At 37.0% G+C, this 22,884-nt stretch overlaps 1 protein-coding gene across 4 annotated transcripts in view; it reads right to left on the bottom strand.

The window, feature by feature from the left end:
• The window catches only part of scube3 (signal peptide, CUB domain, EGF-like 3), a 120,255-nt gene that overhangs the window by 5,828 nt on the left and 91,543 nt on the right, over window positions 1-22,884 (bottom strand). For all 4 annotated transcript variants that reach the window (XM_084099083.1, XM_084099085.1, XM_084099082.1 and 1 more), the window contains 10 exons: window positions 16,146-16,262; window positions 10,505-10,627; window positions 10,161-10,277; window positions 9,971-10,066; window positions 8,252-8,368; window positions 6,836-6,994; window positions 5,314-5,517; window positions 4,222-4,383; window positions 3,586-3,753; window positions 2,418-2,579 (listed from right to left, as the gene is read on the bottom strand). In XM_084099083.1, coding sequence (XP_083955209.1) covers window positions 2,418-2,579; window positions 3,586-3,753; window positions 4,222-4,383; window positions 5,314-5,517; window positions 6,836-6,994; window positions 8,252-8,368; window positions 9,971-10,066; window positions 10,161-10,277; window positions 10,505-10,627; window positions 16,146-16,262 — 1,425 coding nt within the window. The remainder of the gene's footprint in view (window positions 1-2,417; window positions 2,580-3,585; window positions 3,754-4,221; window positions 4,384-5,313; window positions 5,518-6,835; window positions 6,995-8,251; window positions 8,369-9,970; window positions 10,067-10,160; window positions 10,278-10,504; window positions 10,628-16,145; window positions 16,263-22,884) is intronic.

Raw genomic sequence — 22,884 nt, 5'->3', positions numbered from 1 at the left:
TTTTTGAAAGCCTGATTACAAAACTAAAAGTCTCATCATTAAAATCCATGTCCCAAGCACACAATTGTGATGTTCTTATTATAATTGTTTTTCGCCTATATCACAGACTTGTGCTGCACATGTTGCACTTTACTGTATTTTCCTTTTTTGAAGTGATTCCAATCATATTTCAAGCAATTCAAAACCATCATATTGAACAGTGCGCATCTGAAGTGTCTCAGCTGAAGGAAATAATCCATTATTTATCGGCTTCAATATATCGGCCACATTTTCTTATTGGGCTGATAACGATAACATTAAAAATGAACATATATCGGCCGATACCGATATGGTGGGCGACATATCGTGCATCTCTACTTTATTCCTTAAATGCTTGGAATGTTTTATATTCCCTGATATTTCAATGTTTATTTCAAGAGCATGATGAGTTTAAAACATTTCTTCTTTGACTTGGTGAAGATGAATTTCAACAGAACCATATGATAGACACTGACCCTGTAGAGAAATCTTCACATCACATAAACACAACAAATCATCAGTCCAAGTCCCCAAATAGATGCGTGTCCTTTAAAGCACTTTGACAAACTAAGGATGTATATAATTAACTGGCAAATTTGTTAACCGATTGTAAGAATTTTGACCAGTTAATTCTATTAGTTAAAAAAATAACTATAGTAATTTAAAAGGACTATATGTTAAAATTCAGAAACCCTTGTTATTAGCGACACCGGTGGCTGTTAAGTGAACTGCAGCCAGCAAATCTCTTTTTTTAAAATTACGTTACAAGCTATTCACACATTGACAATACAGTAAGTTAGGGCTGCTCGATTATGGAAAAAATCATAATCACAATTATTTTGGTCAGTATTGAAATCACGATTATGTAACACAATTATTTCACATGACTTTGGGAACGTGTTGCATTTATTAAAAAGACACGGTAACACTTTACAATAATGTTAATTAGTTAACATTAGTTAATGTATTAACTAACATGAACTAACAATGAGAAATACATTTGTTACAGTAGCCTATTTATTAATCTTTTTTAATGCTAGTTAATAAAAATACAGTTGTTCATTGTTTGTTCATGTTAGTTTACAGTGCATTAACTAATGTTAACAAATACAACCTTTCATTTTAATAACGTATTAGTAAATGGTGAAATTAATATTAACTAAGATTAGTAAATGCTGTAGAAGTATTGTTCATTATTAGTTAATCTTAACAAAGGTAGTTAACTAATGCTAATTAATGAACCTTATTGTAAAGTGTTACCGAAGACACCTTTCAACAATTCTTAAAAAATCGAAATTTGAACATTGATTGTACTTTTTGAAATATTAAAATAAATACTATATAACAGATAATATTTCAATGAGTATTTTAATAATTCCCGCAGGTCTACCACTTATAATGCGGGAAATTCCCCCGCAAACATTGATTCACTTTAGCATGTAGATTGTATGAGTAGCCTAAATTAATCCACACAGACTATAAAATCAAATCAATCATTTTAAAACTTTCTCCAAGACGCAATTTCACAAACCGTGTTCAGCGGTGCCGCGTCTTCTCTCTCTCCGTCTCTCAAAATGCGCTGGACAAGGCAAGCGTCGAAACTACACATTCGCGTTTAGGAGTCGGGACATGACGGAATTGTCACTTGTACAATCGGGCCAGCATTGCATCGTAACTAAAGTTTATCATTTTCACTTCTTTTTAAGTTTTATCAGTTTAAACATTCAAGCTGAGAGAGTTTATGGCATCGGGAGGGCGGATGTGCGCGCGTCATTCAGAACACAAGACAAAATAAGAGCGTTCTTTCAAAACAGAACATGGCAAAATAATCGTTTTTACTCGATTATACTATTTTGGTGATCGTTGGGAGCAAAAATCGAAATCGAAATCGAAATGCAATTAATTGCACAGCCCTACAGTAAGTGATTAACACATGAAAATTCTTACCTATAGCCCCTTTAACAAGTAAATATATGGCCGCAGATAAATTCAGTTCACACTTCAACTTTTAGTGATGCTTATACACAGTTCAGTAAACCATATTCTATAACCGAATTTACTCGATTCTATAACCAAATTAACTAATGCTCCAGTTATGCCTTTAAAAATAAACCTGTGGGGAAAAAAACATTTGTTGGTATTTTTAATGGGTCATAGATGGGTCCATTCTAATTTAAATTTAATTTAACATTCTAATCTTGTCAGTTAAGAGTGTCGGCCATCTGTCAGGAAAAAAAAAAAATATAAAATGAGGATCCCAATGACAAAACACATAATTTCACTCAAAATGCCATTTGTTGATCTGATGTTGGTTTTACTTCGAGAGTTTCAGTCAACTTGTATAGTGATAAGGGACTCATACGAAGTCCACACTTGTGCTTTAGGATGAACAGACTCACTCTTGCATTGAGAGACGCTGATGGCCCCGTCAAAGTCTGTGGTGGTGTTTCCAGGGCAGGAGATGCAGTAATTCTGCCTGAACTCAGCCTGGTAGGTTCCATGAGGACAGCGGATGCAACGATGAACTGAGGTGTTATAATAATGACCTGGAGAACACAACACTACACACACACACACAACACAGATGTCACATGGGCTGATTTAGCATGAAGCTTCCCCTTACACACACATGGACTACAAGAGTCTAATTTTAGTAAATGTAAGAGTTAATTTGTCCAGTTTTTATGGTCTAATCAATATCTGAACTCTATTACACTTGAGGAAAACACTTCTGCATGTTTTATTTGGTTTTGTGAGTCAAACATTCATTGCTGGTGTGTATGAAACGTAAAACCTAAACTATTTTCTCTTACGAATATACACACAAACATACCCCAAATTAATTTTGTGTTAACCAGGGTTATTATTGTTAATAACAACAACAAAAACTAGTAAACAAAAATATAATAAAATACTAAAAAAATTTAACTTAATTTATTTCAGTCATTTGCCAAGGCAACATTTCTCATTTTCAATTTACCTTGACCCAAACCAGAAAAAAAAAACTATATACACATATATAAAAAAAAGAAAACTAATAAATGTATAACAAAAAATTGGACTCAAATTTTAAAGCTAGGTTAGGCAACTTCGGAGGCTAGCAATAGCAAGCTAGCGAGAATTCTACAGAAGATAAATGTAATTTTTTTTTATCTTTAGACGACTTCTATTATTGATTGCTATCAGGATGTGAAGAGTACGGTGGCCCAGTAGTGCACAACACAATGAAACAAAAATAAGTTAACAACACTGCAGGATAGTGACCATTAGGAGGAGCAAGAGAGAAAGGAAAGGGGATGAGTATGTTGGCAATAGGGAACAATAAAGGTGTGTGTTCAACAGCAAATGTGTGCATCTGATGTGATATGCACTACAGACACAACAGAATCAAGTTCGGACTCAAGGAGATTTCATTGTATTGTGTAACAAAAAGTGTTTATAAAAAAACATTGCCTACCTCTATAACTAAAAATTGTGCACCGTGTTTTGCTCCAAACATCATGAATATATTACAGTAGTTTTTATGCACACTGTTTAGCTTGATGTGAATGTGTCAAAATGCCTGACCTTTGACCTCACAGTCATTGAAGGAGCTGGCACCCTCTCTTTTGGTACCGAGCCCGCCTCCACAGGGGAAACAGAGAGTTCGTCCTGGGTCGGGCTGGTACGTTCCCAGGGGACACGACTGACAGGGCTTGAACCCATCGCTGGAGAAATACCCTGGTGGACATTGTCCTATAAAAAGACAAAAATTACTTCTTTACTTTATTGTATAATCATACAATTACAGATACCATTGATTGATGTCATTCTCAATATACACACACATATCGCCATTAAAATATATTCTGTATCTATTATTAATAAAAAGGTCCTTGCGTCAAGTCAAGTCACCTTTATTTATATAGTGCTTTTTACAATACAGATTGTTTCAAAGCAGATTTACAGTGATAACAGGAAAATAATGCAACAAAGTTTGTTTCTAGAAGAAAATAGCGTCATAGTCCAGCTTAAGTAAGTTCAGTGATGGTTCATTTTTGTTGTAAAAAAGAGAAAGAGAAACAGAACAAAGTTACTCCAAGAGAAAATTGCTTCAAGGTTTTACAATAGTGGATTCATCATACGATACAATGTCACATACTTTTAGTTTAACACATTTACATCCATTAGCAAGTAGAAGGCACATGGATTAAGGCTGGTCACCTGCACATGACGTGATGTTGCGGGCCCCTGGTGGACCATGGCGGTCTCCTCCAGGGCAAAGGTCACAGGCCAGCTGACCTTCACGCTCCTGAAAGGTTCCAGGTGGGCAGTGGACGCAGCGCTCCTGCTCTCCATGGTAGTATGACCCAGGCAAACATCTGACTGAGAGAGAGCAGCCAGCAGGGGGCAGCAGTGAGGACGCTGAAACTGACTTTAACTCTGAAGACCCTGAAGTTTCAAATTCACGTATTGTATGTTTAATTTCTATTGCTTTCTATTGACTTTTTTGTAGACTGTCTCTGTTTACTGTATCTTGTTTGAAAATGTTTTTTTTTTTGTGATGCATGTATCCCCTGGGATCTTTGTTCAATGATAATAATAAAACAAACCCTGCAGTTTCAAGCGATCAATGCAAAATGCTCAAATTCGTCTTGCAAATATTTACTAACAAGCTAAACTTTGCTTTAGTCAGTTCAGTCAGTTATTCCGGTGTCACTATTGTCCTGTGCATTGGGTTACAAGCAAGCCTATTCATTTACTAATACCAAATTTAGCATTTGAATCAACAACTACATTTTTTGTGAACCTTTTATCATATGTGTTGCAGTATCGCAATAATATCCTATCGTGAGTTCAGTATAGTGATATGTATCGAATCGTGACGTGAGGGTATCGTTACACCCCTAATATCCATTCAAGTCTCAAACCATCTTGAGTTTCTATCTCTAGTAGATGCTCTTGCTCATTCTTATCTGTTGATAGTATCCCAGCAAGCAATTTTGCGGTTTAAAAGGCGTCTAATAGCCTTGTTTTTTGATGTCTGGGCTGTGTTTGGACGGCTATTAGATGTCTTTAAAATGCAAAATTGCTTGCTGGGATGTTTTATGATATAGCACCCTTACATTTAAACATTTGGCAGTGCTTTTATCCAATGCAACTCTGCATTCATTACATTTATATTTAATTCCCTGGGAATCAAACCCATGACTTTGGCGTAGAAGGCGCCATGCTCTACTGTTTGGGCAATAGGAAGCCCTTGCATTATTCAAGGGGTTCATGAATAACAGGCCCCACTCACTCTTCCGTTCTTACCACAGCGGCCGCTGTCTTTCTCTCGGCCCGGTCCGCAGTTCTCCTGCCTCAGTGCCGCCTGCGGGAGCTTCTGCGCGACCTCGTACTCCAGCCCAGCCACACGGATGAGGAAACGCTCCTGGTTAATGGATTTTTTCAGGGCTTTAATGTACGACTTCATCTGCTGCTCCATGCGCTGCCTTTGACACATCATGTTACAGCTCCCTACAGGAGAACAAGATGAACGTCATGACTTAAAATGCAGTGCACTTCGTTCATCCTGTGCAGTGCAAAAAATTATGTTCTTCCTCAGTATTTTTGTCTTGTTTTCCAATACAAATATAAAAAAAAAAATCTTCATAAAAGATGCATTTACTTGAGGTGGAAAATTGCTGAAGATAGTGAGCCTTGTTTTCCGAAAAATGTATCAAAATTAAGTGACTTTATGCTTTAAGTGTAAAGTTACTTAATGTTGAGAATCATTTTTTTCCAAAACAAGACTTAATATCTTAAGTCATTTTGCTTCTCAAGTAAATGTATCTTGATTTAAAGGCATAATATGTAAGATTAAAATCTCCAAAAACCACTAGAACAGTGTTATACTTACATTATCCCAGATGTTTCCAAAAATGTATAAATCCAGAGAATTAAGCAATTTTAACCAGGACACGGACTGTGTCATTGCGTCGCCTATGTGGCATCATGCCCGCGTTACCCTCGATTTCCGAGGGTAACACCAAACCATGGAAACAACAAAGTCGCTTTAATATATTATGTTTTATTAGACAAGGGAACAACTGTTTGGATACATTTATAGGCAGAAAACTAATCATTGTTATACACCTCAACACTGTTAGTCTTATTGTTTGAATCGCTTGTTTTCTTGATTTTGCCAGAGTACCATGTTTTTACCATGTTTTGCCTCAGAGACAACACTATTTTGTCAAGTGGCTAACATAACATAATCAGATGCAGCTTTATTTTTAGGAACAGTAATGCAGCATTTTCTCCATCATACAGTATGTTTTAAAATTAATTGCATGCATTAATCCAGCATTTATTAATATAATATTCTAATGTCGATAGTGCAGTGTGCAACAAGTGTCTCACAGCAGCCGCCGAGCGAACGCACAGAGTAATGTTATAACATCATTTTCAACAGGCAAATGTTAATGATAAAACAGCGCTGCGTTACCCCACATACGCTTGACCTGAAGACGCCGAAACAACGTCTGTGGCATGATAAAAGTCATTAGCAATCGCTCCAGCTCTGCTTCATACTACAGTGACGTTAATAATCTCAGCTATGAATATTATTTCTGCCCGAGTCCCGTCAGATTCTTTTCCACGGGTTGTGAGGTGAAGACAACATCTCCCATGATTCTGCGCTCAATCTCGCAAGCTACGCCTTTGTTTTGAATAGGCGACCTCTAGTGGCGAAAAACTACATATTGCACCTTTAAGAATGTTTAGATATTTGTACTGGAAAACAAGACAAAAATACTGAGGAAGTGTTTATTTTAGGCGAGGATGTGAGACTCACCGGTGGTGTCCCCTGGCTTGACCTCAGCCTCCAGCTCCAGAGTGATGCGTGTGACCTCTTTGCTTGACGGGTTACGCGCTCGACGACCTTTGGACTTCTTAGACGAGTCACACTTCAGGTTAACAAATGTGACCAGGCAGTTGTTGCATGGTTGACCACCTACAAATCAAGTTATTATTCACAAAAAGGGCATTTAAATGTCAGTGTTTCACATTTCGGAGTGACATTGTTAATAGATTATGTCAACAAGTCCTTAACCGTTTTTAAATATATTGCATGGAATTTAGAATGTGTGAGATTTAAAGAAATAGTTCACCCAAAAATGAAAAGTGTCATAATTTATTCACCTTCATGTTATTTCAAACCTATAAGACTTTGATCATAATATTACCAGTACTCAAGTTTTCTAAGTAATCCCTAGTCACAGGTTTTTTTGGGGTGCGGACTGATGGGGCAGTGAACCCGAGGTCAGTCGTAGAGCTCCTCCTGTCTGATTTTAGGGAAAAATCGGGTCCATTGGAGACGTCCAATGGAATTCTTACTGTAGGCCCACCGAATAAACACCACAGACACAGTGTCAGAGTAAAACTATATGCAAAATAAGATACACCGGTGTTTTTCTGATGAGAAGTTTATTCTATGTATCATCTTTTTACTACTTTAATTAATTTTCCTCTAATAACTGTATCATTTATCTCTTTTAATTCCTTTTATAACTGTTTTAATTTCCCTTGCTTTAATTTTGTGCTTATTTTCTATGCAAAGCACTTTGAATTGCCATAGTGCGATATTTTAATTCCTTTCTATGTAAAGCATTTTGAATAACTGTTTTAATTTTCCTTGCTTTTATTTTTGTGATTATTTTTATTCCTCTCTATGTAAAGCACTTTGAATTGCCATAGTGTATGAAATGTGCTATATAAATAAACTTGCCTTGCCTTGCCTAATGTAATTTTGCTTCTCAAGTAAATGCATCTTTTGTGATGCATGAAAACAATGAGGTTTGTGTATGTATGTGTGTCGATTATTGTTTAGATGCAAATAAAAGCCAAAATTAAAATGCTTCATAATATAAAATGACTATCTTTTTAACCTGGATCATACCACTCAGTTCATATGAATTAATTTTAAGATAACTTTTTGCCTATAACCTTTTACGGTTTGGTTACCTGGACCTACTTACTACCTACTTAATTTGTGTTTCAAAGATTAACCAAAGTCTTACTGGTTTAGAAACGACATGAGGGCGAGTTTTCAGAATTTTAATTTTTGGGCAACTATCTCTTTAATGTCGCAATTATCACTGTTTATGTAGCAAAACAAGAATGCAACTCCCTCTACTAAAAGCTTATTCCACTACAGGGACCATCAAAATGATATGGTACCCTTCATTTCCTGGGCCCTATGACCTCTGACCTGGCCCGATCTGTCTGCCGCTGTCCTCCGCTCTCCCCTTATGCTTCGGGTGCAGGTAGCATTTGGCGTTCTTGATCCGAAAGGATGCCGTCTGCTTCACTGGAGGAGCCTGAGTCTCTAAACCAAACAAAGAGGCTTTGACACACAACTCAACATGATTCATATAAAGCCCTTCCTGACAACTACTAGCTAACTACATTCATTCACAGCTGCTGGCTCGCTACATTAGACATGTTTGACTGGAGAAATAAAACCAGCTGGGCTGGTTTGTGGTCTTTGAACATTTGAAGCAGATTCATGTTAGCTTCATGCTCACTCTGAACACTTATGAGGAACAGCAATTTGAGATTATAGTGTGCCGTGACAGGCATCCTAATGTGAAACGAGTCTGACATCAAAACAAACATCAGGCATGGTAAACAAGTTTCTAATTTGCCAAGCGCATCAAGTGATCATGTAATTGGATAGCTGTGATGTATCTGTCATTATGTTTCTCAGAATCATTGGCTGCAGCTGCTCAAAAGAAACGTCTCATCGGTTTCCAGGTTCTGTTTGCTGGCACTTTCAACAAAATACAAAAATAGGGCATGAATGTCTTAGAAAATGACTTTTTTTTCTCCTTTTCAGCAAATGATCAGTGAAATTGAGGTGCTTAACATTTAGAAAATGTTGACTGATAACAACAGGAGATGAGTTAATGATCTGTTTGATTTTTTATTCATTTTATATGTGGCATCCATTACCATAAGGATATCTAAAAATACCCTTTGACTGTGATTTTTATTTATTACCATTAAAAACAACAACACTAATCAGACTAATAACTTTTTTTTTACACCAGAACAGGTAACAGCGTTGCAAGTTTAGCCTTAATTAAGGCATTACACCACAGATGAATAGGCTAAACAAATTAACTAATAATATCACCATACTTTTCCAGCTGGTTAATTACATTAAGAGTTATTTTGTTTTGTCTAATGTCTAATTTGCATCAAATTCCAGAACAAAAATATGAACATTGGATAAAGCCAGGTTTAAAATTCTTGTTTCATTTTGTTGACATATTAGAGTTAAAGGTTTTTACTGAGGGGATTTTGGATATCTCTTTTTATCACTCCATAAATCAGAAAATACTGTGAACAGACAGGAAAAAAAATACATTTTCACCATGTTTTTAGGATTAAAATTTTGTATAGAATCAGGCGAATGATATACAAACAAACCCGTCAGAGAAAAAAGACTTTTAACCCTTTAAAGATGTGTATTGTAATTAAAATCTACAGCCGACAGCCGCATATAGATAAAGTGCAATAATATAAACACTTAAAGTGTATTTTTAATGTTTTCTTTCCACTAGCCTGAAACAACATGTTATGAAAGGCCAAACAGCCCAAAATCTCAAAATTGACTGATGGATGAAAAACAACAACAACAACATAAACAATATTTTTTCCTGTAGTGTCTTGCCTTAAGCTGATACTCAGCCGGGGCTAGCTAGTTTATGGCCAAATGTTGATTTATAGTTATTGATACACACATAGCTAATATATTTACCAGTTTCTATAATAGTATTTACAACAAAAATGGGATCACCTGTATGGGTTCCTACAGTATACTGTTAAAAAGGAAATACAATGAGACACCAAAGTGTCCCCTATTTGCGGACCATTAATAACCAATAACCAAGAAGGTGTTCAGAGGACGTGTGTATGGTCTTACCTATGCATGTGTGGATGTTGCTTGCGTTTAATCTGCTCTGGGATTTACCTCGCAGGATGGGTATTCCACAGCTGACAGAATAACTGCTGTCTGATTCTGTGAAACGTAAAACCAAAATTGGCATTAGAGTTGAATGGTCAAGTGTGTTATGTGGTTATACTGAAGTTACAAAGTGTTTTTTGGTGTGTACCTGATAGATAATGTGCTTTGGACGCACATGTGAGAGAGCAGCTCTCTTTTTTCCCCGTCTTACTGCAAGTGAGGGTGGCTTTGGGGGACACCAGACTGGACGCACATTTCACGAGCTCTGTATGATGTGCAGAAACTACAGGTTTGACTTAATAACATTGCATTTGTCCTGTATTAGTATGCATTAAAACATCTCATTGGTCCAATAATTTTTTGCAAAGACAAGGAATTGACTTATTTATGACAACTGAAAGCACTCTTTGGCATTTGCATCTGAACCTGAAGAGTTCAGTTATGTTCTAGTGGCTTCTGAATGGCCTCTAGGTGGCACTCTTGTCCACATACCGACACAATCCTTCCTGTTCCAGAGCAGTTTGTATCCAGGAGGACAGGTACACTCGTAACTCCCCAGAGTGTTCACGCATCCGAATTTACAGCCGCCCCGGTTAATGCTGCACTCATCGATATCTATAAAACAAAACAATTACAAATATCTGGTCTTTGTTATAAAGGCCATTTGTTAGAACAATAATGACTGAATTGCAAAAACTAAAAACATATCTCTTTGAGAAGGCTTATAATAAAGTCTAAATGAAGCGGATGTAAGCATTTAAATACATGTATTTGTGTTATGACTTTTCCCCCTGTATGGCGAATGTGCAGTGCTGTTGAATTCCAGAATTTATATGATGTTGTCTAGCCCAATTTTCGACTATCTTTGTTCTCACTTTACAAATAAATGATTGATTGATTGATTTAAAGGAAAATATGGGCATTCAACTGGATTTACTGTATGCACAGACTTTCTGGATAAACTACTGCAGAATACAACCAGAGCAACCCACACTGTATCCCACAATGCATTGCACTCCATTTGACCTTCCATTTCCAGTGTGACTAAACAGACAGGCATGGGCTGATCTAACAGACATGACTTGTGTCCTAAATGACGCACTATAAATCAATTAAATTAAACTATAAATAAATTAAATTAAATTCAATGCACTATGTAAACGTCAACCGTATATGAATGTAACATCCCATAATTTTTTTTGTTTGTTTTTTTTTGGTAAATTAAGAGCATCATCTAGACATTTAAAGTGCACTTTTTAAAGTACTTTTTACTCTACAAAACTTCACAGAATAGTGCATAATAAAGGTTAAACAGGTTAATAAGTACGTGAATTGAATGTACCTATGGACAAAAAAAAAAGATATCTGACAAGTTGGCATTAGCAATTTTCACAGAAAAAAATTGGTGTAGAAACAATTTTCACTCAGAAATTGCTTTACAGAAAGTAATTACGAAGAAACAGCATGTAACTTTGAATTAAAGTGACATTTTAAAGTAGAAAAACTGAAATAGTATTTTCTTGTAAAACATACTCTAATAAACTCTCTAAACTTTTTTTACAATAGAAAAATACATCCCAACACCGGAACAAAACCAGAAAATCCCCAGAAATCCAAAGGCAAATGAGAGGAAAAAAGTTTGACCGAGTGTATTAGAAACAGAGTCAGAGAAAAAAGGTGTGTTTCAACAAATTTGCTTTCTGAAAAGTGGGAGTGCGAGAGTTTCTTGAAGAAATAAAGATCTTGCTTGCTAGGCTAGTCTGGTTTCACTTCTCTTTGTCAATCTCTTATTCCCCATCAGATTTGAACCGGCTCCAGGCTAAACCTTTCACTTTCACTTTTCCTTTACCTGTCTGGAGCCCGAGCCTTCATTAATTTAAAGATCGAGGAAGGGGGACAGGGGAAGAGAAAAATCAACATTGTGCTGACACTTCTATAGCTAAAAAGTCCCTTTTAGGGCAGGTGGCCTTCTTGGTAACACCCTCAGACAGCCATTTCCAGTCCAGCTCACATCTACTGGAATGGAGAAAGACTAAAACCAGACTATACTGTACGTGTACTATTACTGTAAACTCTGCAACAATCAATTCTGAACTAAAGTCTGTTGCAGCTTTAAAGGGGACATACTGTGCTTTTTAACGTGTTCATCTTTCTTTAGTGTGTAATGTTGCTGTTTGAGCATGAAAAAGCTCTGCAAAGCACAAAGTCCCTCCAGCGGGAGTTCATCTCTATATCAGTGTCAGTGTTTCTGAACTCCCTGAAACGCCTCCATTGTAGTCTTGAGTTTTCTTCCGGGAACAAACACGTCACAATATTCCTCATTTAAATAATTCATACGCAGAATAAAGGGGCGGGGCCTGGTTGAGTTAGTTAGTAGTGTCTTGAAACTGGTGGTTATGGTAAGGGGAAGGACATTTCCCAAACACGCTCGAAGCTCTTGACCAATCACAACACACCAGTCCAGCTGACCAATCAGAGCACAGTGTGCTTTTCAGAAGGAGGGGCTTCATAGGGACAGGAACTAAACAGAGCGTTACTGACAGACTGGGAAGAGAGGAACTGCAACAATTGACCCTTCGCAGGGAGTTTGATTGACAGGCGATCTGACCAATCATAATCCGCCATCCGCCGAATCTGCCATTTTTGTCCGACAAAGCAGTCAGGAGAGTTAGTAGATTAACGTTGGAGGATTTGAACTTGAAAAACGGAGTGTACTGATGTCTTTCCGCGGTTAAAACAACACTTCTGATGTTCTTTCATGTTTATTTGATGCTATAAATTAACTAGAAGGAAGAGATGATCGGTTCACGAGCAGCTTTAAGAGGCTCTACAGCGATCTGTCAGACACATTAAAGAGCCACAAAACGGTATTTATTGTTTAAATTTCGTAAAAAAATTACCAAATTTGAAAGTTGAGACTTTGTTTCATATCAAAAGTAAGCTGGTCTGTCCTGCCTGTCAGCGGGTTGTCACTGTCCTCTCTGCTCCACGATGTATTATTCACTGCGTGAAAACATGGTGTGTGTGTGTGTGTGAGAGCGGCGTCGCATGTCGGACATAGCAACCATAACTAAAGGGGAAGTAGTCTTTGCGAATGGTCAATTGAGAATATGGGAAAAATAATGTGTTTTTGAACATTCAAGCATACTATTCTGGTAGAGCCAAAAATAAAATCAAGACTGAAAAAGGACATAATATGGCAATCTTTAACATCTATTTCCCAGCAGATAAGCTGTCAATGGGAAACTGGTGACCATTCTCTGTAGACAAAAGAGAGTGCTTCATTAATCTAGGTGTTATCTAAAAGCTAACGGAGTGAAACATTCATTATTTCTGGTCATCTCAACAATAGTAAGACACATATATCACTAAATGAGCTGTCCTCATCTGCTTAATCAACCCTGAAACAAGTGCACTGGTGCAGCCTAGAGTCACACACTTAGACAAGAAGAAACCATCTCACATGATAGCCACGGTTTGATTCTGCATGCCATTTAACACTGGCTTTATCTGAAATTGGTTATTTACACTGCAAAAAAAATTATTTTCGTATACTTAGTATTTTTTTTGCCATGATTTCCAGTAAAATTCTTAAATCAAGATACATTTACTTGAGAAGCAAAATGACTTAAGATATTAAGTCTTGTTTCCTGAAGTCACAGTTCACTTCACTGGAAAGATAAATGTGTATTAAATTGGGTCATTTATGTAGTAGAAATGTGAAATTATTTTAGAAGTTGGTGCCTTCTAGACTGAGAAAAGCCAGAAAATGTATTTTTGGCTCATGTGGATGAAAGACAACAACTCCCAGAATGCACTTGCTTCGCTGCCCTACGAGGACACTCCCAAGCCACGCCTACCGGTTACAGAGGGCAGTGTCAGAAGAAATGATACAACTAGGCTACTAGTCGACTCGAAACTGAAAAGACGGCGTTTTATCGTGAGATCCCCCTATGGGCGCTTTGAACACATGCGGAACGAGCTCCTCCTACTGGCTGGAGTCTCTCGCCTCTGGACAAACAAGCCTTTTTGGACAAACAAGGTTTTTTTCCAGACACACAATACAGAGATCTCTCGTCTCAGGGGGACACAAGGGAGGGAAGCACGGGCATTCGAAAATACTACTGGGTTTCTACTGATACAAAGCTTAATGCTAATCGGTGAAGTATCCCTTTAAGTACATGGATACTTTTTGGGGATTTCTAGGTGTCGTATTTCATGTTGCGCATCTATTAATCTTGATTTTCTGGGTGAGTTGGAGTGAACTGCGGCACCAATAGAGTCTCAAGAACACGCATGTCGGCCAAGGTCAGGGTTTTCCTTACATTACATTTCTGGTTGTTTTTCACCAAACCCTATCGTATACCCGAGCGCGAGCGGGACATTATTTTTCTTTAATTACCCTTTTGTGGTCCGAAAAAAAAAGAACAATATACTGCATTAGAACAACACCAGGGTAAGTAAATGACGAATTCATTTTCATTTGAGGGTGAACTTTCCCTTTAAGAATGTTTAGATATTTGTACTGGAAAACAGGACAAAAATACTAAGGAAGAAAATGGCTTTTTTTTGCAGTGTACAAGAGACCTTATTCCTGACCATCCAAAAGTAGTAAGTGCCATTTCACAGATAAACCTGCAAATATATATGTTATTTGCTGAGTAATCTAGTTAAGTGCCTTACACCAAGCTCTGAACATCTTTTAAAGATTGGTTCAGGGTCCTGACTGCTGCCCGAGGAAACTAAAGAGCATTTATATGGGACAGGCTCAGTTTTCATTGGATGTGTTTGCCCAAGGTAGAGTTAGTGAGTCTACCAACATGAGTTATCTATTAGAAGTTTCTCTACACTGGAAAAATTATGTTCAGTATTTGTGTCTTGTTTTCCAGTACAAATATCTAAACGTTCTTAAATCCAGATACATTTACTTGAGAAGCAAAATGATGTTAGATAACAAAATGCACACTTTTAAACTTCAAACAAGAAAAAACAAACTTGTTTTCCCTTTAAATTAAGTTCCTTTTTCTTACACCCGTATTTAATTTGTTTTAAGCATAGAGTGAAATCAGAAAACAAGACTTAATATCTTAAGTAATTTTGCTTCTCAAGTACATGTATTATGATTAAAGGGTAACTCTCGCCAAAATGCAACCTAGGCTCTTTTTGTTAATCTACCTGAGGCAAACTTTCGTTTAAAAGCATAATTAGAATGGAAACACCACTTTTAAGTTTGACCGTATTTTCGTTTTCGGTCAAATTGCCTTGTGAATGGGAGTGCATGGGGCACTTCTATGATAGCATAAAAAAAAATCACTATTTTTAAAACACTAAGAAGGCTCGACACAACATGAAGCCACCAGGGGTGGCTCACATGAACTCAAGCATTGAGAACACTGTTTGTGAACACAGAGTTTACTAAAAAGAAAGATTTTGAACAACTCACTGTAGCTGTTGTTGTTTCCGTCCGCCGACATTTTGTCAAAAATCAGTCAAAAATAGTCGATCTCCGAATGTGAATGAACTGACTCATTCTGAATTTTAGTATTGCTTCTTATATGAGGATCCTTTTTCAAATACAAGGTCAATATTGATTTTCACTAACGAGAAAACAACAAATTATCCGTGAATTTATATGGAACTAAGCTTTAGGAGCTTTCCATCCTTACTCTCCTCCCTGTGACGGAGATCGACTATTTTTGACTGACAAAATGCCGGCGGACGAAAACACAGTGAGTTGTTCAAAATCTTTCTTTTTAGTAAACTCTTTGTACACAAACAATGTTCTCAATGCTCGAGTTCATGTGTAGAGCCCCTGGTGATACTTCGAGCAAAGTTTCATGTTGTGTCGAGCCTTCTTAGTGTTTTAAAAAATAGTGATTTTTGATGCTATCATAGTCGTGCCCCATTCACTTCCATTCACAAGGCATTTTAACCTAAAACGAAAATACGGTCAAACTTAAAAGTGGCGTTTCCTTTCTAATTATGCTTTTAAACGAAAGTTTGCCTAGAGTAGATTAAAAAGAGCCTAGGTTGCATTTTGGCGAGAGTTACCCTTTATAGAATGTTTAGATATTCTTGAAACACAGAAACTCACAAAACTCTCCAGAAAAAAATCCCACAATGCATCACGTACCTCCGCAGTGAGCCACGCCGTAGAGGACGTAACCTTTGTGGCAGTAGCACTGGAAACTTCCAGGTGAGTTCACACATGTGTGGTCACACGCCCGGTCAAAAGAGCACTCGTCTATATCTGCAGAAACAGCAAACGCAAGCACTTTTATTCATATAACTGTTGAATTCACACTGGTGTGGAAAATTGTGAAGCCCTGAAAACATCAGACCCGTAGCGGTAGCCACGATGAACAGTACCATGTGGCGTCCTTCCCCTCAACTCCATCTGACGTCAATCATTTCAGTGTAATCCCCAATTAGGCCTTAATAAACCCTCTGCTGTTCATTAACACACATTACCTGGCTAGAGCTGAGGTATTTAAACCCCTCATCCTTATTTCCTCAGGACATGTGGAAATGATTTACCCTTAAACGCTCCCACAGCATGTGTCATATCTTGAGACTGTTTCGGGTTAGCCTCTGGATTTTGTTAACTGCCACTTCACTCATTACTGCCGAAGTTCCCTGTTCACCTCATCTATGTCTGGGTGAATCCCACGAAAAAATGTGCAGGTCATATTTCACCCCAAAATCGCATATTTTTTAACGATAACAACACTGATTCTTATGGATGCTTGTTTCCGCCACAGGTAATTGTGACTTTTTATCTCACAATACATAAAGTCGCAATTGCGTGTTATAAATTCGTAATTGTGAGAAATAATCTTTGCAATAATGACTTTATAACACGCAATTGGTAGATATTAAGAATTGTGACATATAAACCCGCAATTCTGAGGAAAAAAGTCTGAATTAAACAGACTTTTTAAAGTCTTTTAAAAACTTTTTTTTTTTGAGAAAAGATGTCAGAATTGCGAGATATAAACTCGCAATTGCGTCCAATTCTAAGAAAAAAAAGACTGCCTTTATTCCTCAGAATTGCGAAAAAATTGTGAGTTTATTTCTCGCAATTCTCATTTTATATCTCACAGTTGTGAGATGAAAAGTCGCAATTATCTTTTAAAATGTTTTATTCTGTGGCGGAAACAGGCTTCCATAGATTCTCAACTCAACTTTATTTATAACACGCAATTGCGACTTTATGTATTGTGAGATAAAAAGTCACAATTACCTGTGGCGGAAACAAGCATCCATAAGAATCAGTGTTGTTATCGTTAAAAAATATGCGATTTTGGGGTGAAATATGACCTGCACATTTTTTCGTGGGATTCACCCAGACATAGATGAGGTGAACAGGGAACTTTTTCTCATTAAGCAAGAACAAAATTAGTTTACCAATTAAATAGTAAAAAATCTACAATTTGTATTTTTCTTATATATGCCATTTTTGACAGATTTTTTTTTATTCATCTTAGTAGATGATCTAAAACGGATGTAACTCAACCACCATAAAGATGCAATGTTGTGTGTGAATGAGTTAACAAGGTCAAGCTTATTAACTCGTTCCCCGCCGTTCTCGTTCTGTGTTTTCACTGTTATACAGTAGGGTGTGCTATTACACATCATCTGAAAGAGTCCTGTAGCATACGTGATAGCATATGTAAGCAGATGCATATGTAAAATAACACAATCATCAACACTAACAGCATATAAATGCCTAATGTTACAGAATAAAAAGTTGACCCAGGACGAGGGATGTTGATGGACTCGAACTGCTCCATATTTGTTTGGATCATCGTTCTGAATCTGATCCAGATGTGGTCTTCGACAAAAACGCAATATTCTCAGCTTTTTGCTCAAAATGTTGTTGTTTTTTAATGAAACTTACCCACTTTCAAGTGTTGATCAAATGCATGAAGCTAGAATAAAACAAGTTGTTTTTGTCTAAAAGCAGAGGCTCTGTTCTTTTTTTCTTTTTCTTTTTTGATATATTGCATGTTCAGATATTCATAAACAATATATTCTGGGGGCCAAGAAACTCTTCTGAAAACTAACAATTCTGAAGAAAAAACTCTGAATCAAACAGACTTTTTAAAGTGAGTTTATATCTCACAATTCTGAGAAAAGATGTCACTCGCAATTGCGTCCAATTCTAAGGGAAAAAAGACTACCTTTATTCCTCAGAATTGCAAAAAAAAGTGAGAATTATGAGTTTATTTCTCGCAATTGTGAAAATACAAAAATTTTACCCACTTTCAAGTGTTGATCAAATGCATGAAGCTAGAATAAAACAAGTTTTTGTCTTAAAGCAGAGGCTCTGTTCTTTTTGTTGTTAATATATTTTGTGTTCAGATATTCATAAATCTTGTCAGATCAGTTCAGGCCACATTGTCCTCAAGTTAAAGTACCTCAAAGTGTATTACCAAGAAGCAGCTTCATCAGTCAGGGCTTGAGAAAGCACAGCTCCATGACTGAAGGTTACACAATCAATACACGCCCCAGAAACCCTTGTTCAATCTAACAAATCACCTCACTGGTGTCTGCGCTGGGGTTTCTCGCCTTCGGTGAACATCAATTCTCGGATTGGATGTGAGGGGCTGATATCACTCAACAGCTCAGTTGGAGAATAACTTTGAAGGACTTTATAGACTCCACAGGCAAAAATAAATATCCCCACATCCTTCTTATGATTAGGAGACTCAACACTGCCTGGATTCAGTGTAAAAAGTTGGATTTCACTTGTTTTCCAAAAGGCAACTGAAGCCAAACAACACCCTTGACTGGCATTGGCTCCAAGAGGTTTATTTTATGCATTTGGACAGTTGAAATGACATGTCAAGCAGTATCAATAGCTGCGTTTCCATCCAAAGTTGCAATTTTATTTTAGCAAAATTGGAATATCGCATTAACATTTGCGAATAGAGCCATGTTTCCGTCCCATGTGTTCAAGAAAACAAAACCGTCACTTCCTGGGAAATTGGCGCCAAAGAAAATCAGTAATAAAAAAGGAGTTGCAGCAATCGGGGAGCCACTGTGGCTCTTTATTCCTCCATCATAAATGAGTTGCGTCTCAGAGCTGCAGACGAGACGCAATAAACGCTGTCATGATCTTGCGCTCGGATGCTGGTGTTTGAGAACTTAATCGTGTGAGACGCTTCTGGGAGGAATTAAACCAAATCACTCTGATGACAGACTTTAGCTCAAGCATTTCCAAACAACAAAACCAACATTCGAGATGCTGCAATGCGATTGGTCCGCTGGTTAGTCCAGTTATCCAATCACAGCCTCTGCTGAGGCAAAGTCATGTCAGTTTGTTGTTGCTCATCGAGGGATTTATTCGGTAAATGTGTTTCCATCGTAGTTTATGAGCATGTCGTCTTATCAGATAAAAAAAATTATCCACCTTTATTGAGCGTATACATTTTTTATGTGCATTTTTAGAATTTATGGTGTTTCTATCCAGCATTGTTTTTATGCGACATCCCAAAAATGTGCATAAAAAGAGGTGGATGGAAACATTGCCAGTGTGACATGCTATACTTCATCTAAAACAATTTGAAACAACATTTTTCATGTCCAGACTTTGGTAGCATCATTAAAATGTGACTAAAACGTGGAAAAAAGACACCATGGCCATTATAGCACCTTAAATTGGTTGCTGAATGAAAAGATCATGTTATTTGTCAACTACCCAATTATAATCTTGCCAGCTTCAGAGCATCAGATTTAAAACAACAGATGTTAAATATATATATTTATAAAAACTCTTTTTTGGAGTTGTTTTGAAGGTCAGGCAGTTTCTAAGATGCCAGGAAGCATATTTTTAGAGCGTTTGGGTGTTAGTCTAACAGCAGGTGTGTGTTCATATTCTCTCATTCTTTTATCGGCACATTTCAGCTCTCTGTACTGTGGATACCAGGAACAAACAACTTAGAAAAACTAAAGGAAAGGGCAACATTGAGGGGGGTTAGTTATATTAGAAATATTAACCAGATTTTCTGAAGAAAATGGGAGTGCTTATTGCTCATCCATGCAAACCCACGGCTATGATGCCACGCACTGCAATGAAATGATTTTCTTCCTCTGTATTTTTGTCTTGTTGCTATGTGGTTGCTAGGGTGTTTAGGGTGGCTTCTTACTGGTCCAAGTGAAAGGAGTCCAGCATTCTCAGGTGATATTTTGGTCTTTAGAAATGGCTTGGGTCTCTCCCTCATGCAATCCTGTGGGATTTTTGCATGTTTTATCATCAGCCAGATTAACATTTTAAGTCCGATCATTTAGACAAATAATACCAAATGTCTCTATCCAACACTGTCCTAACCACAACTCAAAAATATTTGAGGAAATCAGTTAAAAAAATAAATCTAACGTTTTTTAAGTAAACAAACTCAAAGATTAAGTTAGAAAAACTGTTGATTTTGATTTTGCACAAGAATATTAATTGCAATTTACCTGAAATATTGACTAAGCTAACTCATCGAAATTTGATCGTATAAACATTATATCAAGTCAAATATTTTGACTAGCAACCAATAGCAGACTTGCATGTGCTAATGTAAGCTAGCAAAGAGACTATCACATCTCTAAATTAAAGGCTCCAATATACTGTACTTCAAGCAAAATCGAAGAACAATCTGGTGTGACATCATTTTGAAACAAAATCAGGCTAAAACGATGTTTGTTTGAAGTTTGTTCTTTGAGTTCGAAACAGCTTGTCAATGCAAACTTTCAGGAAGTTCGCTCTGGCTTTTAAAAAATTGGTCCGTGACTCTGAGGCTCCGCCTTCTTTTACGTGGAAACCTACTTTGATTTATTTCTTCTGTTCAGTCCGTCGAGGTCTGACGTCCGCGATTAAAAACATGAGCACACTGGAGAGACGCTTTATAGCAGAAAATGAAGTTGACTGACATTGTTTTTCCATGATTAATACTGTAAAGCTGCTTGCGAAAAGAAGTATGTCAAGGCCTTTATTCTTGTGGAAAAACACACTTAATTTCAACATTTATTCTCCTTACTCAGTCTGTCTCAAAGCATGCTGGGAACTATAAATCTGTCGCAACTCATTCAGTTTAAGTTCAGCTTAATATAATCAATTACTGAGTTCATGTTAACTTTTTTCTATTATTGAACTTTCAGTACTTTTTGAGTGAAATGAACGAATTAATTTTACTGTTCGATTTTACAGTAGCCGCATATCCATTACAGATTCGCGCAAAAAACTTTTGCGATATTTTCTAAATGTTGATAAAAAACTATTTTAAAAACATATATTAACTAACGGCGTTTCCAATCAACTGATGTTATGTGACTAAAGAGTATTTTTTTCTTCTTGTGATAAGTCATTCCAAAAATGATGGCTACAGGCGTTGGTAGGTTTAAGTATATCCCAGCTACCGCTCTAGCCAGTGTTTTAAATCGAAGGAGACGTAGGCGTGTTATCCGAACATTAATCTAAACAAGACCCTTATACTTGTGAGCGACACATATAAGGTGTTTCGCCCTCATTTCTTCTTCAAGGTCTTGATGAATGTGGCATTTCTTTGTTGTTTAGAATCCAGTATTCCCATAATACTTTTGTCTTTTATGAGTTTAATAAAGAACTCTGTCTCGTCTTCTGTCCAAACATATCACGCCATCTTTAAAGAATGATCGACTGTTATGTACGTCAGGTGACTGTAAATGCGCAAAAACTGTTTCCATTTCAGTTTTGCGAAATATAAATTTTTTGAATTGCCTGAAAAAACACCTCATGCGAGCGTAAAAACTTTTTTGCAATATATGGGAGTTTTAGCGAAATTGACATGTTTCCATTGCCGTATGTTCAATTCACAATTTCAATATGCGCAATTTGAAGGGAAATGGAAACGCGGCTAGTGAAGTCTGAGCAATGCAATGGCAATAGTCTTAGCAAGCACCACAAACCAAGAAAAATGAGATATTCTGACTTTTTCACCCCTATAGACACAGGCATGCCGGTCCCACTTAATCTCGCAGTCTGAAACAATGGCATTGTGAGAGTAAAATGACAGCTGGTGTGTTTATAGAGCGCAGAGAGGGGCTTTATCAGCAAACTCCCACCTCAAGAACACTGGGGATCTGATAACACCTCCCCCTAAATACACTTCAGAAAGCTCTTAAGCGACCGAGGAATGTCTCCAGGCTTTCTGAGAGGTGTTGAAGGACAAGTCCCGTCCCCGCTGATGGTCTTTGGGTTGATGACAGCAGGGGAACACTGAAGCTGTTAATCCCGAGATAGAGCACATATTCTGTTTACACCTTTCAGCCACTCGTTTCCTCACGAACGACACGCACATGGACAACTATGCAATCTGATTTGTAGCTGAAGGTCTGATAAAATGATTGTTTTCAACAGGTTATCCTCCCGGCCAATGACATTTTCTTATTTTTTTTACCTGCTCTGCCATTCATCAAGAGCTTTTACACTGCAAAAAAGATTTTCTTCCTCAGTGTTTTTGCCCTGTTTTCCAGTACAACCATCTAAACATCCTCAAATCAAGATACAGCTACTTGAGAAGCAAAATTACAGAAGATATTAAGTTTTGTTTTCTGAAAATTTTATCAGAATTAAGTGACTTTACGAGAAAAAATATCTGCTAATGGGGTAAGAAAAACTTTAAATTAAGTTTATATATATATTTTTTTTTTAGGTTTAAGCATAAACTTCTTTCATTTTCTTTTCAAGTACTTCTAATTTGATTTAAGAATGTCTAGATATATTTACTGGAAATATATTCAGTGGAAATATCAAATCTTCTTAGAACTGTTAAATGCTATATAGATCATCAATTAATAATTCATGCACAAAGCGTCACATGTACACTAAGACACTTAGTATTCAA

The sequence above is a fragment of the Abramis brama genome (assembly GCF_963993115.1).
Source record: "Abramis brama genome assembly, chromosome: 22".
Taxonomy (NCBI): Eukaryota; Metazoa; Chordata; class Actinopteri; order Cypriniformes; family Leuciscidae; genus Abramis; species Abramis brama.
This window is presented reverse-complemented; position numbering and strand designations above follow the sequence as displayed.